Source organism: Dipodomys spectabilis, unplaced genomic scaffold, assembly GCF_019054845.1.
Source record: "Dipodomys spectabilis isolate Male_0828 unplaced genomic scaffold, ASM1905484v1 ptg000007l, whole genome shotgun sequence".
NCBI classification, from domain to species: Eukaryota; Metazoa; Chordata; class Mammalia; order Rodentia; family Heteromyidae; genus Dipodomys; species Dipodomys spectabilis.
This window is the reverse complement of record NW_024870684.1, coordinates 1120960-1134429: the sequence shown is the minus strand read 5'-3', so window position 1 is coordinate 1134429 and position 13470 is coordinate 1120960. Positions and strand designations below refer to the sequence as shown.

At 42.1% G+C, this 13470-nt stretch overlaps 1 protein-coding gene across 3 annotated transcripts in view; it reads right to left on the bottom strand.

Annotated features, from left to right (window-relative positions):
- The window catches only part of Dab1 (DAB adaptor protein 1), a 382111-nt gene that overhangs the window by 15218 nt on the left and 353423 nt on the right, over positions 1 to 13470 (bottom strand). For 2 of the 3 annotated variants that reach the window (XM_042699210.1, XM_042699212.1), the window contains 3 exons: positions 7752 to 7802; positions 7613 to 7660; positions 1637 to 1699 (listed from right to left, as the gene is read on the bottom strand). In XM_042699210.1, the coding sequence (XP_042555144.1) occupies positions 1637 to 1699; positions 7613 to 7660; positions 7752 to 7802 (162 nt within the window). The remainder of the gene's footprint in view (positions 1 to 1636; positions 1700 to 7612; positions 7661 to 7751; positions 7803 to 13470) is intronic. The other variant, XM_042699211.1, reaches the window with a different exon arrangement.

Genomic DNA, 13470 nt, shown 5'->3' with positions numbered 1-13470 from the left:
GCCCTTTTTTCTGTGAGGCATATCTCGCCAATGAACCATAGCATCATCCCTCTGTTTGCACAACTGCTCAGGGCCGAGAGCAACAGCCCCCTCCCAGCAGCTTCAGCTGGCACAGCTGTGGCTGACTGCTCTCCACCCACCTCTGGGGAGTGGGCAGCAGGGATTGGAGGGACCATCTCCTTCTCTGTCTTTTGCAATGGCCACAGGGTTGCATTTGAATAGACCTGCATTGGGATTCTATTTTGCTTTGGTTTTAAATCTATTTTTATTTTTCATTTGTATTCTCCATCCTCTTACAATGGTGGCTGAGATGCTCTAACTGAAGCTCTGGCTAAGAATGATTCTTGAGTAGCATAGGGAAACACAGACATGCTCTGCAAGTCTGAAAGCTTTCTGGTTAGAGAGGCAGGACACAAAGCAAAGAAGAGAGACAGAGAGAGAGACAGAGAGATGAGACAGAGTGGGAGAGAGAGAGGGAAGGGGAGAAGGAAGGACAGAATGGGTGGGGAAATGGAGGCCTTCCTTCATGGGATGAACACTATTGGGTGCAGGGTCAGATATGCTCTGTGGAGAGGTGGTATGCCACATGTGAGGCTCTTGCTTGTATTCCCAACTAGACCGTGCGCTTTCTGTAGGTAAGAACCATAATCTTATTCCCTGAAAATCAAGCCAGCCAATATCCTATCACTACTAAATGCATGGTCTCATTTACCTTTCAGAAGCATATATCATGATATATGCTTTATCTTAACAGGTAAAGATTATTTATTTACAATACATTTCTCTTTTTTTAATTTAAATTTAAATTTTACTGCCAAGGTGATGTGCATAGGGGTTAGTTACATAAGTAAGGTAGTGAGTACATTTCTTGTCGAACTTGTTACCCCCTCCCTCATTTGTCTCCCACTTTCCCTCCCCCAATACCTTAAGTTGTACAGATTATTTATATTTGTATATTTGTCTCCCACTTTCCCTCCTCCATCCCCTCAAGTTGTACAGATCATTTACAGTATATTTGTCTTCAGGGTTTTTCTTTCAGACATTTAAACTACTCTTTTAAAAATAAGAATGGACTTATGGAATGATAGCCCCTCCCTACACCTTAATTTTTTTTTAAAAAGTATTCTTTATTCACTTCCTGTAGTGTATTTGCATTTTTTGCCAGTCTTGGGTCTTGAACTCAGGGCCTGAGGACTGTCCCTGAGCTTCTTTTTCTCAAGGCTATCATTCTACCACACGAGCCCAGTGTCAAGTTTTTTCTGTTTTATGTGGTACAGAGGAATCGAACCCAGAGCCTCATGCATGCTAGGCAAGCCCTCTACCACTAAGCTACATACCCAGCCCCAAGTATTTGTATTTTACAAGTAGCAAAACTGTTATGTCTCTTACTTATTTTTCTTAGGGAAAAAACTCCCACGCTGGCTAATGATTAAAACTCATTTTAATCACTATCAAAATTCCTTTTATAAAAACTAAAATAGAATAGGAAATTAAGTCTCATGATTGCTAGGTAAGGTACCCAAGTTACATAGCCTGCAGGAGGAAGAGTTAAAATTAGCTATAGGCCCTTTCCCCCTTAAAGCCCAAGTCTTCACCTGTGTGGGTGAGGAAAGCTTGGAGAGCTGTGCATACTTACAGGGGGAGAGGTTATATCAGGAGGGGTGGACATGTCCCCAAAAAGTTCTAATTGGGTCACAGCCTGAAAAGACAAACAGAAAACCATGTAACTAGGAAAGCAGATGGTGTCAGGGTACTTTAAAACAGTTTGATAGTGGAGTAGACTTCCTCTCTTTCTTTGGGACTATACAAATGGCAAGTGCACACAGTCTTTGCAGTCCTTCATGATTCCAACATTTTGGATACACAGAGAATCAATTTTTGCTTCAGTGTTTCTAGCTGTTTACCTAGGTTCAGTCAATGTTGCCCATCAGCCATGGTGGTAATACAACTTCCCTCTGATTTACTACTAAAACCCAACACTGTGTCTTTCCCTAGGAGGCAAGGCAATAATCCAACCCCATGACATTAGTTGGTTTTTCTTTCCTAGTGTCTCCACACATATAAGACACCTTCTACGTGTCTAAAATACAAGGGATGATTTCATAATCACTTTCCAGAATGTGCTCCCAATAACATGACCCCTGAGACATAGAAATCATCACCTCCCATTTTGGCAGATGAATAAATTGATCCCAAGATCTAAAATTTCTGTGTATAGAGTGTACTGTGCAATCAAATGTTCAGCTTCTGAAAGTGTCTACCTTTGGGATAAAAAATGTCATTGAGGAAAAGCAAGCATTTCATTTAATCTGAAGAAGAGCATCAAAATCAGCCCAGTGTATACACTATCAATCATCCCCAGAACTCCATCCCTGCAGACACGGACTCATCTATCTTCCCATCCACCATACAGAACGCATGAGCAAGGTTAGCCACGCCAGCCAAAGAATCTCTTTAAGATGTACTTAGGAATTAATCTGCAATAGAGAATCTCTGGCCAGGAACTAAAATGGCCTGACTTAACTATAAAAGGTATACAATCACAAGCTTTGTGCAAACCTGTCCACTCTTAACTCATCTTCAGATCTTAAGTGGTAGCTTTTAATTGAGGAAACAAACACACCAACAGAGGGCACTAAGAAAGTCCAACAGCTCTGCTACACAGATCTCCTGCATAGGTATTCTGTTCTAACCAGGATATGGCTAGATAACTTAGACTCATACAAAGCAAATTGTTTCCTTCTTATGAGCAAGACTTCCCTCAGGAAGACATCTCATACATGAGAGTGTATTTTATTGTTACAATTCTCCTGCTGGGTGATGGCGATGACATATCTTTTTTACATATTTACTGACAACATTTCAGGTTTAGTATCTGTTATCTGAAAATTCAAAATCCAAAATCCTCTAAAATCCTTAAGTTCCTGAGTGTTGACACAATATCCCAAGCACAAGCTGGGGCCCTATGTGACAGGTCACATTCAAAATGCAAGCGTTATGAGCTTATACATAACAGACAACGAACAATACGGGGGAAATAATTTTCAATGCCATTTCAATAATTTTAACTTCTCTTATAAGATGTTTTATTAACAGTGCTGATTGTATGTTAATTACATTATCTTAAATTACATGATATTGAAATAAAAGGTATTAGATTGCTTTTTGGAAAAAAAAATGCAAGCATTCTGAAGATACTGTCCAAAGTTACGGTCCTTCAACTTATGTGCACATCTAATTATGAGACAGAAATGAATTTGTGTGTACAGACTTTGATATTATCTTCACGGTCATTTTTTCAGGCCTATAGCCTAAATTCCAAATTCTGCAATGTTTGCTCCTAAGCATTTCCAAAAAGTGATTCCACCCTCAGTAGAATTTGAAGTTTGACTTAAAATTGTTTTTTTAAAGGCCCCAAAGAACTCTTTTTGCTGAGAGAAAAGCTAAGCTTTGTGAACTCACTGTTACCTGATCTTCCTCTTGAGCTTGGAGGTTGAGTAACAGTACCTGGGCACACTGGAAGTTCTATACATTTAACCGCATAATATTCTTCCTATAAACCTTGAGCAAGCACTAGGTGCTGAGCACTGCGCTAAGTTCTGGGACTGCTGTAAGAAGAAATGCCAAATCCGAGCCTGCAGGGAGTTCTTATCCTCAGAGGACAACCCATGGGTGTAGATCATTCCAAGGTAATATGGCAGGAACAAGAGAGATTTCAAGTTGGGGGGGAGGGGAGAGGCTGGGAAGGGGGATGAAGGGTAAACAAAGGAGGAGGCTGCAATGCTTGGTAAGAAATGTATGCATTATCCTGCCCATATAATTGTAACCCCTTTGTACAGTATGTTCTCAAATAAAATAAAATAAAACTTAAAAAAAAAAGAAATTAAACAAAAAAAAAAGAAGAGAGATTTCAAGATGGAGCCTTGAGATGGGGGGGCACCTAAAAAGGGCAAGAAGAGTTGGGCGCCAGTGGCTAATGCCTGCAATTGTAGCTACTCAGGAGACTGGGGCTTGGAGGATCATAGTTCAAAGCCAGCCCGAAGACTCTGTCTTTAATCAACCAGCTAAATGCTGCACTGGTGAGAAGGTTCAAGTGGTACAGTACCAGTCACAAGTAGGAAAAGTCAAGCAAGAGCACAAGGCATATAGACATACAAAACTAAAGCAGGGGCAAGAAGTTTGTTGAGGATTTTCCAAAGGAAACAGCTTGGTCCTGAATCCTGAAAGAGAGGAATAATATGCCAAGTGATGAAGAAAATGAAAGTCTTCCAAGTGGAGCAAATTGCATGAGCCAGGAGCAGCAGCAGGGGTGGTGGGAAAAGAAGCTGATGTCTTGGGAAGGGAGGGGAAGAAAGGACAGGGATCGGACCTGTGTGCATTTCACAGTCCTCTCTCACAACTGGATTCCTTCTCACATAGTGACAGTCTGGAAGCTGCAGGGAGTGAATGGGCTGACATGCAGGATGCTCTCTGAGATCCAGCCACATCCTCCAGAGACTTCCCTCAGCATGCCTGCTATATTTTATGTGATCTGCTGAAAGTAGGCCAGACTTCAGAAGCCCCCCCCCCCCCCCCCCCCCCCCCCCCCCCGTTCCTGAAAGGATTAGCTTAGTCTAATGAATTCAAGTAAAGCTTCAGCGCTTGCTTACAGTTGGAATGGTAACACTTTTTCACATGCCCCACCATTATTTTCCACGTTAGGAAAATATTAAAATGAAGTTAATAATTAAGTCACACGATTTACATTTCAGATGTGTTGGACTACTGGCATACTTTCGCTCACGTCGTAAATATAATTTATCGGCTAATTTTCTCCTTTAAGCACAACTTCTAAGATAGCCTTCGTTCTTGAGATATAGGCTTTCCTCTTGCCAGATGATTTTCACTCAAAGATTAAATGAGAAAAACACAGAGAAGCATAAAACCTAGATTGTTATTTCGTTCCATTGGATTTGCTGTTTAAATAGAACCTTGAGTTAATTAAATTTTATAGAAAAAAAGGTGGGGGGTTTCTTGGGCCATAAAATTGAGAATAATCTGAATAACTATGTATGATTGAGAATCTGCAATAGTATCTGTTTTTCACAGCTCTCCTCCCCGCCTCCCGACGTGGACCTCAGTCCTTTTATTTGTAACCTAATAAACCATGTCCCATCTGAAAATATTGCTCTAATTAATCACTTTAAAGGCCTCCAGAGAATAAAAATGAGAGTTCACATTTGTAAAACACTTTATAGCTTATAATACACTTTCTAATACATTATCATCATGTTTGACACACACTGAGCCCAATAAATTTGACATCATTGCCACTATTGGCACTCTACACCCAGGGACCAACTGAGATTGGGGATAAGTGGCCTACTTGTGATACAGGTAGCAGAAAAGAAGAAAAAAATGCACTTGACCTACAGGCCAACCAGCACCTTGTTTATCTGTCACTTCCCCAAACGCTACTTCGTTTTGCTGAAGGGGGGAAGTCCAGCTCTACAAATCCTCCAGTTAGAAGCCAGGGAACCTAAGAGGTCTTCATATCAATGGGGAGTGTTTGGAACATCAGCTCATGGGGCTATCTACTTGCCACAGGGGAAGGGCTGTCTATTACTGGCATTATGAACGGCTTAGGTAGAAAGATGTGTAGCTATGGATGGTAGCTACCCTTCTTTAGGGTGCTGGGTGACACTGAAGGCTGTTCCAGCCAGTGAAAGAGAAGAGCTGAGATGTTTACCTGTCAGTCCCTCAATATCTCCATCAGGCTGACTCTTCCCTAGTCACTTATTTATTTCAGCAAGTGATGGTTCCCCAAAGATATATGGAAATCTCTGTGACTGCTGATTCGATATTAGTCCCCCAGAGCCTTCTGTCAACTAGAGTGCTGCCACCAGACCTGGACCCCTCAAAGGAGAAATTCTGGCAGTGACACTGAGGAGGGCTGATAGGTCGTGACATCGTCTCTCAGACTCATCCCTATGTATTGGCATTAGTATCCCTTAGGGACCCTCAGGCAAGAAAAGATGGGAATCCCTGCCATGCATCCGCTACTATGCCAAGAGCAAGGGATCCAGAGCTGAGGATGGCATGCTTTGGTTCCTACTGTCTTGAGCTGGTTTATGGAAAGGCAGACAATGTCTGCTGAGAACAGGACACAGGGATCCTTGAAAAGAGAGGCTACTGGGGGCACTCCTGCTCCTACCTAGAATACTCATTTATTCCTTCCGCCATTGTCTTTCTCACCCTTCTTTCAAGACATAAACTCACTTTTCCTTTGACTCTGGGAAGTGAGTCTTACTTGGCTCAGGCTTCATCCCATTGCCCCATACCACTGATATGATACTTCTAGATCAGTGTTTCTTAATCGGGGTGCATTGATGCCTGACTCTCATTGATTCTTTTTTTTTTTGTTGGTTGTGGCGGCTGAACTCTGGGCCTGGGCGCTGTCCCTCAGGTCTTCAGCTCAAAGCTAGCGCCCTACCACTTGAGCCACAGCACCACTTCCGGCTTTTTTCTGCTTATGTGGTGCTGAGGAGTTGAACCTAGGGCTTCATGCATGTGAGGCAAGCACTCTACCACTGAGCCAACTTTCCAGCCCCATTCTATTGATTAATGAATTCGATGAAGGAAGAGCTGAGTCACCTAGAGCTGCTCCATTGCTACCATGGCTCAGTCTTTGCCCTATGTATTCAAGGGGCTTACCCTCCCTGGTTTATGCATCAGCCATCTGAACAAACATTGGCTGCAAACCAGTGCATCTCTGCTAGAATATATAACACATGAATAAAGCCTGGCCTAATTTTGGTTCACAATGTTGCATTTGGCACAATTTCTTTGTCTCCAATTTCCTTCTCTGTTATACTATACTACACTATACTATGCTAAGCAAAGCTGGGTCAAGCCTGTCACACTTATCTTCCCTGCTCTGTCCTAATATGTGCAACATTTAGCTAGATGACATCATGAGCTTCTTGAGGACAGAGGGTATCTTCCCTTCTATTGCTCCTCTAGCATCTGTGAGAGTTCCTATGATAACTTAGGGCTCCAAAATACTTGTTGAGTCAGGCACTGGTGACTCACACCTACAATCCTAGCTTGTCAGTAAGCTGAGATCTCAGGATTTTAGTTTGAAGACAGCCCAACATGGAAAGCCTTGTAAGACTCTTACCTCCAATTAACCACCACAAAGCCTTAAGTGGAGCTGTGGCTCAAGTGGTAGAGTACTAGCCTTGAGTGAAAAAGCTAAGGGACAATACCTAAGCTCTGAGTTCAAGCCTTAGAACTGGCACACACACATGCATGCACATACACATGCTCTCTCTCTCACCCCCACACATACACACACTTGTTAAATAAAAAGGGGGTATTAACTATTCTTCAACACACACTGCCTTGCACTTTCACACACACACACACACACACATCTGTGTGCACATACACTCTCATTATTTGACTTCATGACAGAGTCCACTTAAAATCTTCCTATGAGCGTTGGAACAGACCCCCACCAGAGCAGCATGGAGCAGAGCAACAGCCCCTCCTGTGGGGTGGGTAAAGACAATATGGAATGAAGGAAAATGAGCAGAACAACCCTCACTTCAGAGCAACTTTGACCCCTTACCTTTGTTGCTGCCAGAATCTCATCAAAGTCCATCGGCAGGTTTCTGTTCTGCAACCACAAGGCATGAAGAATGAGCATGACATGAATGATGGTACAGTGACAGGAAACAGTTAACTAGACAGAGCCCTCTCCTTCTTACCGGGGTGGCTGCAGCAAACCGCTCCTCAAAATCCTCCAATGGCTGGCTCTTCTGGAAGTGGAAAGGATGATGAATGAGGATGGAGTGAATGACACACAAATGAAATGGATTTATGACTTTAATGATGACAGTATCTATGGTTTACACTCCCCTGGTCTCCGTAGGCGGGAGCTGTATCCGATGTATGAGAAAAATCCTAGAATATATTTCTAGCGTAAGCAGTTGGTAGTGAGATGGAAGTGAGTTGGAAAAATACGGCGGCAGCAAATGTATTTGTTTCGAATCCATCTTCGCACAATTATGGACATTACATAGTCTCAGTAGTGGCTATTGATCGAAGTGAAATAGGTACACTTGAAGTTACCCATGTATAAGGAAAACGTGCAACTGTGGCTTAGCCTCGCTTACCACTTCAAGGAGCAGCTAGTGTTGTCTGTTTCTTTGTGCCTGTTGTACTTTCTGTTCAGAATGCTCTTCTCCTCATGCCCCCACGCTCAGTGCTCATTGCTGTCTTTCAGTGCTGCAAGTCACTTCTCCCATGACGCTGACCTTTTCCTCTGAGCCCATCCTCCTCCTTGGAGAACCCTCAGAGCAGGGAGTTCCCTTACTTATGGACCAGGCTGCATTTAGTCCTATACAGCCAACAACATCCAACAGTCTGATGCACCGCACTGTTTAAACTACGTGAATGAATGCATGTCTTCAAAGTAGCTGGCAGCTGGCCAAATCTAGTTGTTCTCTTAAATTCTCTTTTTATTGCATATATTACATCCTATAGATAATACATATAACATCTATTCCACCTGCATATTTTTAATGACCACATTTTCGTCTATATGTATAAGCGAATTATCTTTTGGATGATTTCCAAGTAGTGTAATGTTACTATAAATCTAATACTGGCATTAAAATGGAGTTGTTATGCATTCTTTCCTAATTTTGAGGAAAGCTGCATGTTGGCAGTGGCGGAAGAAAGAAACTGCCACCAATAGCCTCTCCTTTGCTGCGAATGACTTTTGCTCTGTAAAAATGATGACTAGGGGCTATGGATCTGGTCCACTGTCATTCAGGTGAAGCCTGCCACCGGCCACCTGTTTTTACTAGGCACCAGCTCACCATGATCTTACTGTGGCTACAATAAGAAGAAAGTCCACAAATAATCGCAGAAATAATAATAGCTGATATTATTATTATTATTTTATTATTATTATTATTGTCAGTGTTGAGGCTTGAATTCAGAGCCTGGGTGCTGCTCCTTAGCTTTTTTGCTCAAGGCTGGTACTCTACCACTTGAGTTACTCCTCCACTTCTAGCTTTTTGCTAGCTGACTGAAGGTAAGGGCTTCACAGACTTTCTTACCTGGACTGGCTTCAACCTACAGTCCTCCAATCTCAGCTTCCTAAGTAGTTAGGATGACAGGTCTGATCCACATGTGCCCAGCTGAAATAGTTATTATTATGTCTTGGCCAAAGGTGTGGTAGGCTGGTATTAGTCTAAGTGATCTTGTAATCTATGGCGTGGCCTAACCTAAAAGGTTAAGGTTATGTCGCTACATCCTTTATAAATTCACACACTCTTAGGGATTTATGGCAGGGCCCCTACCAACTAGCTCTGGGTCATAACTTTTAATAAAAACATTTTTTAGTGTCCAAAATCTCATTACATCTGTCCAATATAAAAAAGCAAATGGCTTCAGAGCATGATGGATGAATTAAATAAATTTGAAAAACAGCCTGTGGTGGAGTCTCATAAAACCCTCACCATATCCTCACATAATGAAAATGTGGGAGGGTCACCAGCATCGGTGTGAGCTGTCTGTCACCTGCCTGGTGACAGAAGAGGTGGCCTTTGGACCACAGAGCTGAGGGGTGATGGGTAATTTTCGCAAATTCAGATGAGGGTTGATCTGGGTGCCTGAGGAAAAATGCATCTCTTTGGAGTCACATGGATGTGATGCTGACAGCCAATTAGCCTCAGTTTTCTCATTTCTAAGATGGGGTTGGTGACAGAGAAATCCTTGCAGATTTACCGAGAGAATTAACATGCAGTGTGTGTACAGTCTTATTTGGTCTCAGGTACATTGAAGATGCCCAATACATTTTGGACATCATTTTGTATCCATTTCTTGGCTCAATTTAACAACATACTCACATCTTTTTAAGGTTAGGGAACAATTATTATATGATATTTGGAACTAGAAAGAGAAAATACAAAAATCTTACTATGTGTCCCTCTTGAGAAACATCTTCCATTTGCAAGTACAGAGAGACCCCACGTCACAGGATGTCTAGTACTTCCTGGATTTCTTGGTAGTTTAGAAACATTTAGTCTATTCTTAGCCTTATATTCTTTCTTTTCTCTTTCTCCTAGTCACAGTTTTACCTGACCATCTTCTTCCCATCTATATCTTTGTTACCTATGCTGTGCTGTTGTCCTGGATTCTGTCTCTGTCTCTGCCATTGATCAGCGTTACTTCTTCCCATCTATGCTGACCTTTAGAGTTATCCAGTATCCCTCTGCTAGCCAAAGGGAGATCTTTCCAGCCAATACGTATTTATCCAGCTGAGACTCATAGGCAGGACCTGCAAATATCTATTCTCTAGGTTTCCCATATTCTCAACTCATATTTTACCCACACTTAACACAGAGTTTTAGTTCATTTATCTTCAAGTCTTGAGTTTTTCTTCTAATAAATGTGATCAGAAGGTGACATATTTTACTATCATAGCATGCAGTTGTCTGTGTAGTATGCTTTTAATATAATTCCACATGATGTCAGCAGTAGTCCTAAGCTTGGCTTCCAGTGGAGAAAATGAAAAGAAGATACTACCTCGTGTTGTTTCAATGCAGTACTATCCTGACTCTTCAGAACAACTTTGAAAGAGAGTTAGCATGGAGCCTTATCATCTCTTTGGGAACAGTTACCTATAGCTGAGGACCATGAAACCGGCAGGATCTGATGGCATGACTACACATGAGCCCGGAACTTGAGCAACAATGCCAAGAAAGATGAAGACTTACCTATGGCTGTCAAATCAGCAACTTGTGGTTCTCACCACTATTTCTGGGGAATGTCTATAGAACCCCTGACACCTGAACACTACCATCCAAGATTCAGATTCTACTGGTGGGAAAGGTTTCAGTCATTTTCAAAAGCTCCCCAAGCAATTCTAATGTGCAGCCAGTTTTGCAAATCACTGTGCTGGGGAATGAACTCTCTGAAGGACTAATCAGCCAACATCCTACTGGGAACACTAAAAGCATCTTGATTGATTAGGTAATTGATTAATTTCTTCAACAAACATTCACTGGAGTGTCTCTACATGCCAGGTAGATCCTGGCTCATCACTGGAGGTAAAAAGATAAGTAATATACAGACTTTGCTCTCATAAGCCCAGAACAGAGCCAAGATGGGTAATCATTGTATCTCAATGGGGTCGATGGATAGGTTTCAAAGGACTCTATGCTTCTAGATCTAAACTCAGTACGCAGAACAAGGCTGCCAAAGAATGAGTTGCATTATCCAATTATAAGGCTCAAGAGACACAGATTAACTAAGTGATTTATACCTGCATGCAGGTGGGTTCTATTAAAGCATGGGGCTGCATGTTACCTTTCCCTACTGCATGGCTGAGCAAGCTAGGGACATGCTAATGAAGACATTCTCTCTGGGGTAACTGTAAGTTTATGCTCTTCATCACCTTTAGCCAAGAATAAACAGCCACTTCCAGATTTCCTGGCAGACAGATACAGGAAACACTCCGCTTGACAATTAGCGATAGGAGTAGGAGTTGATGGAAAAGATAAACTATGATGTGAATAAGTGAATTCCTTCTAGACCAGTACTGTCCCATAGAACTTTCTGGCATGATGTGAGATGTGGTATCTGTCTCATCTAGTCTGGTAGTAGCCATGCATTATTACTGAGCTCTTTAAATACGGCTACTAGGATTGATGTATTGAAATTTAAAATTAGTTTTAGTCATGACAACTGTATTAGGCAGCACAACTCAAGATAAACTATTTGAAAAGAAAAACAAAATAATACAAAAAAGCCCCAACTTCCAGTCATGGGGTACTTTCTAAACACTGACTGATGCAGACCAAATATATTCTCTTCTAAATAATAGCCTGCATTTGCAATGACTGGCAACTTGCTTTGGGAGAGTGAAATTCTTTGCTATGTCTAGACGATACCATGAAATAAAAATTCAGTTTGTAAAAATTGCAACTGCCTTCTGCCTCCAAGTTCCTTCATTGCCTGGGCTAAGCCAGAACAAGATATGATTGGGGCTTATAAAAGGAAGTTATTTGTATGCTTCAAGTGGAAATACATGAAGTTTCCTTAACACTCAGACAAAGAATCCCACTTGTGGCTCAGTCTTCCTTTCCCCAGCTACCATTTCAAGAGGGTCTGAAGGTGGTATAGAAGGTTGTAGGGTACAGGGAATTCTTCATTTTTTTAAACTTTTAACTTTTTTTTTCTGGTGCCATCCCAGGTGTTTGAACTCAAGCTTTGAACTTGCTAGACCATCCCTTCGTCCCTTTTTCTGTGCTGATTACCATTTTTTTTGAACAGTGTTACTCCTTACTCATTTTCTCCTACTTTCCCCTCTCCCATCCACCTCCCCTAAATTAAGCCATTTTTTTTTGTTTTTTGTCAGTCGTGGGGCCTGAGCTCTGGGCCTGGGCACTGTTGCTCAGCTCTTCAGCTCAAGTCTAGCACTCTACCACTTGAACCACAGTGCTACTTCCGGCTTTTTTTGCTTATGTGGTGCTGAGGAATTGAATCCAGGGCCCCATTCATGTGAGGCAAGCACTCTACCACTGAGCCACCTTCCCAGCCCTGTGCTAATTATTTTTGAGGTAAGGTCTTATTTCCTGTCTAGGCAAACTTGTAGGCCTATTTTAGGATTCTGCCTATTTTAGGATTCATGTTATAGCAGAAATGACAGGAACCATTGTAACAAGCTGTAGGTTGAGAAGGGGTCTTAGGGTTATGCCCAGAGAATGAATGCCCAGGCTGACTTGGATCCTTGATTCTCCCAATGTGACACAAGCCACTGGCAGCTGACCAAATGCTGACTCTTACAATGAAGATTACATCATTAATCCCCTCTTGAAGTGATTATGCTGTAATGTGTCTACAGTTTCTTGGAAGATGAAATGTTTACCTCTTGTGTTTGAAATGACTTTTCTCAAATGCAAGAGAAGGCCAGGATGGGACCACTAGTGACAGGACTTGGGGACACAGAGAATACAATTCAGGGCTAGGTGGAACTTAGTGGGCTGATGAGAACAAACATGGGAAGCTCTGGCTGCAAACTGGACTGTATTCTTCATCTTTCCAACTTTCATTCCATGACAAGAAATAAACACTTAGTTTGCATTTGGATGTGGAGGTAGGAGAAGGTGCAAAGTGGGGTGGTGTGGGAGATGGAGTGTGTACGAGAAGAGATGAAGGGACAGCAGCTTTCAGATAGAGGGCTGCTCCAACACTGCATTTCTTTGTGTAAACTTCATGTTGTGAGCCTCAGTTTCCTCATCTGCACTTCAGGGATCATGATGCTTCCCTTGAGGGCGTGCTGAGAGGAAATGAGACTGATATATATGAAAACAGCATAGGAACAGGCAGATGAAGTCTCGGTGGCTATCAGAAAGAGGAGGGAGGAACGAAGGAAAGGAGAGAGGGAAGGAGAACAGAAGGGAAAGAGGAGGA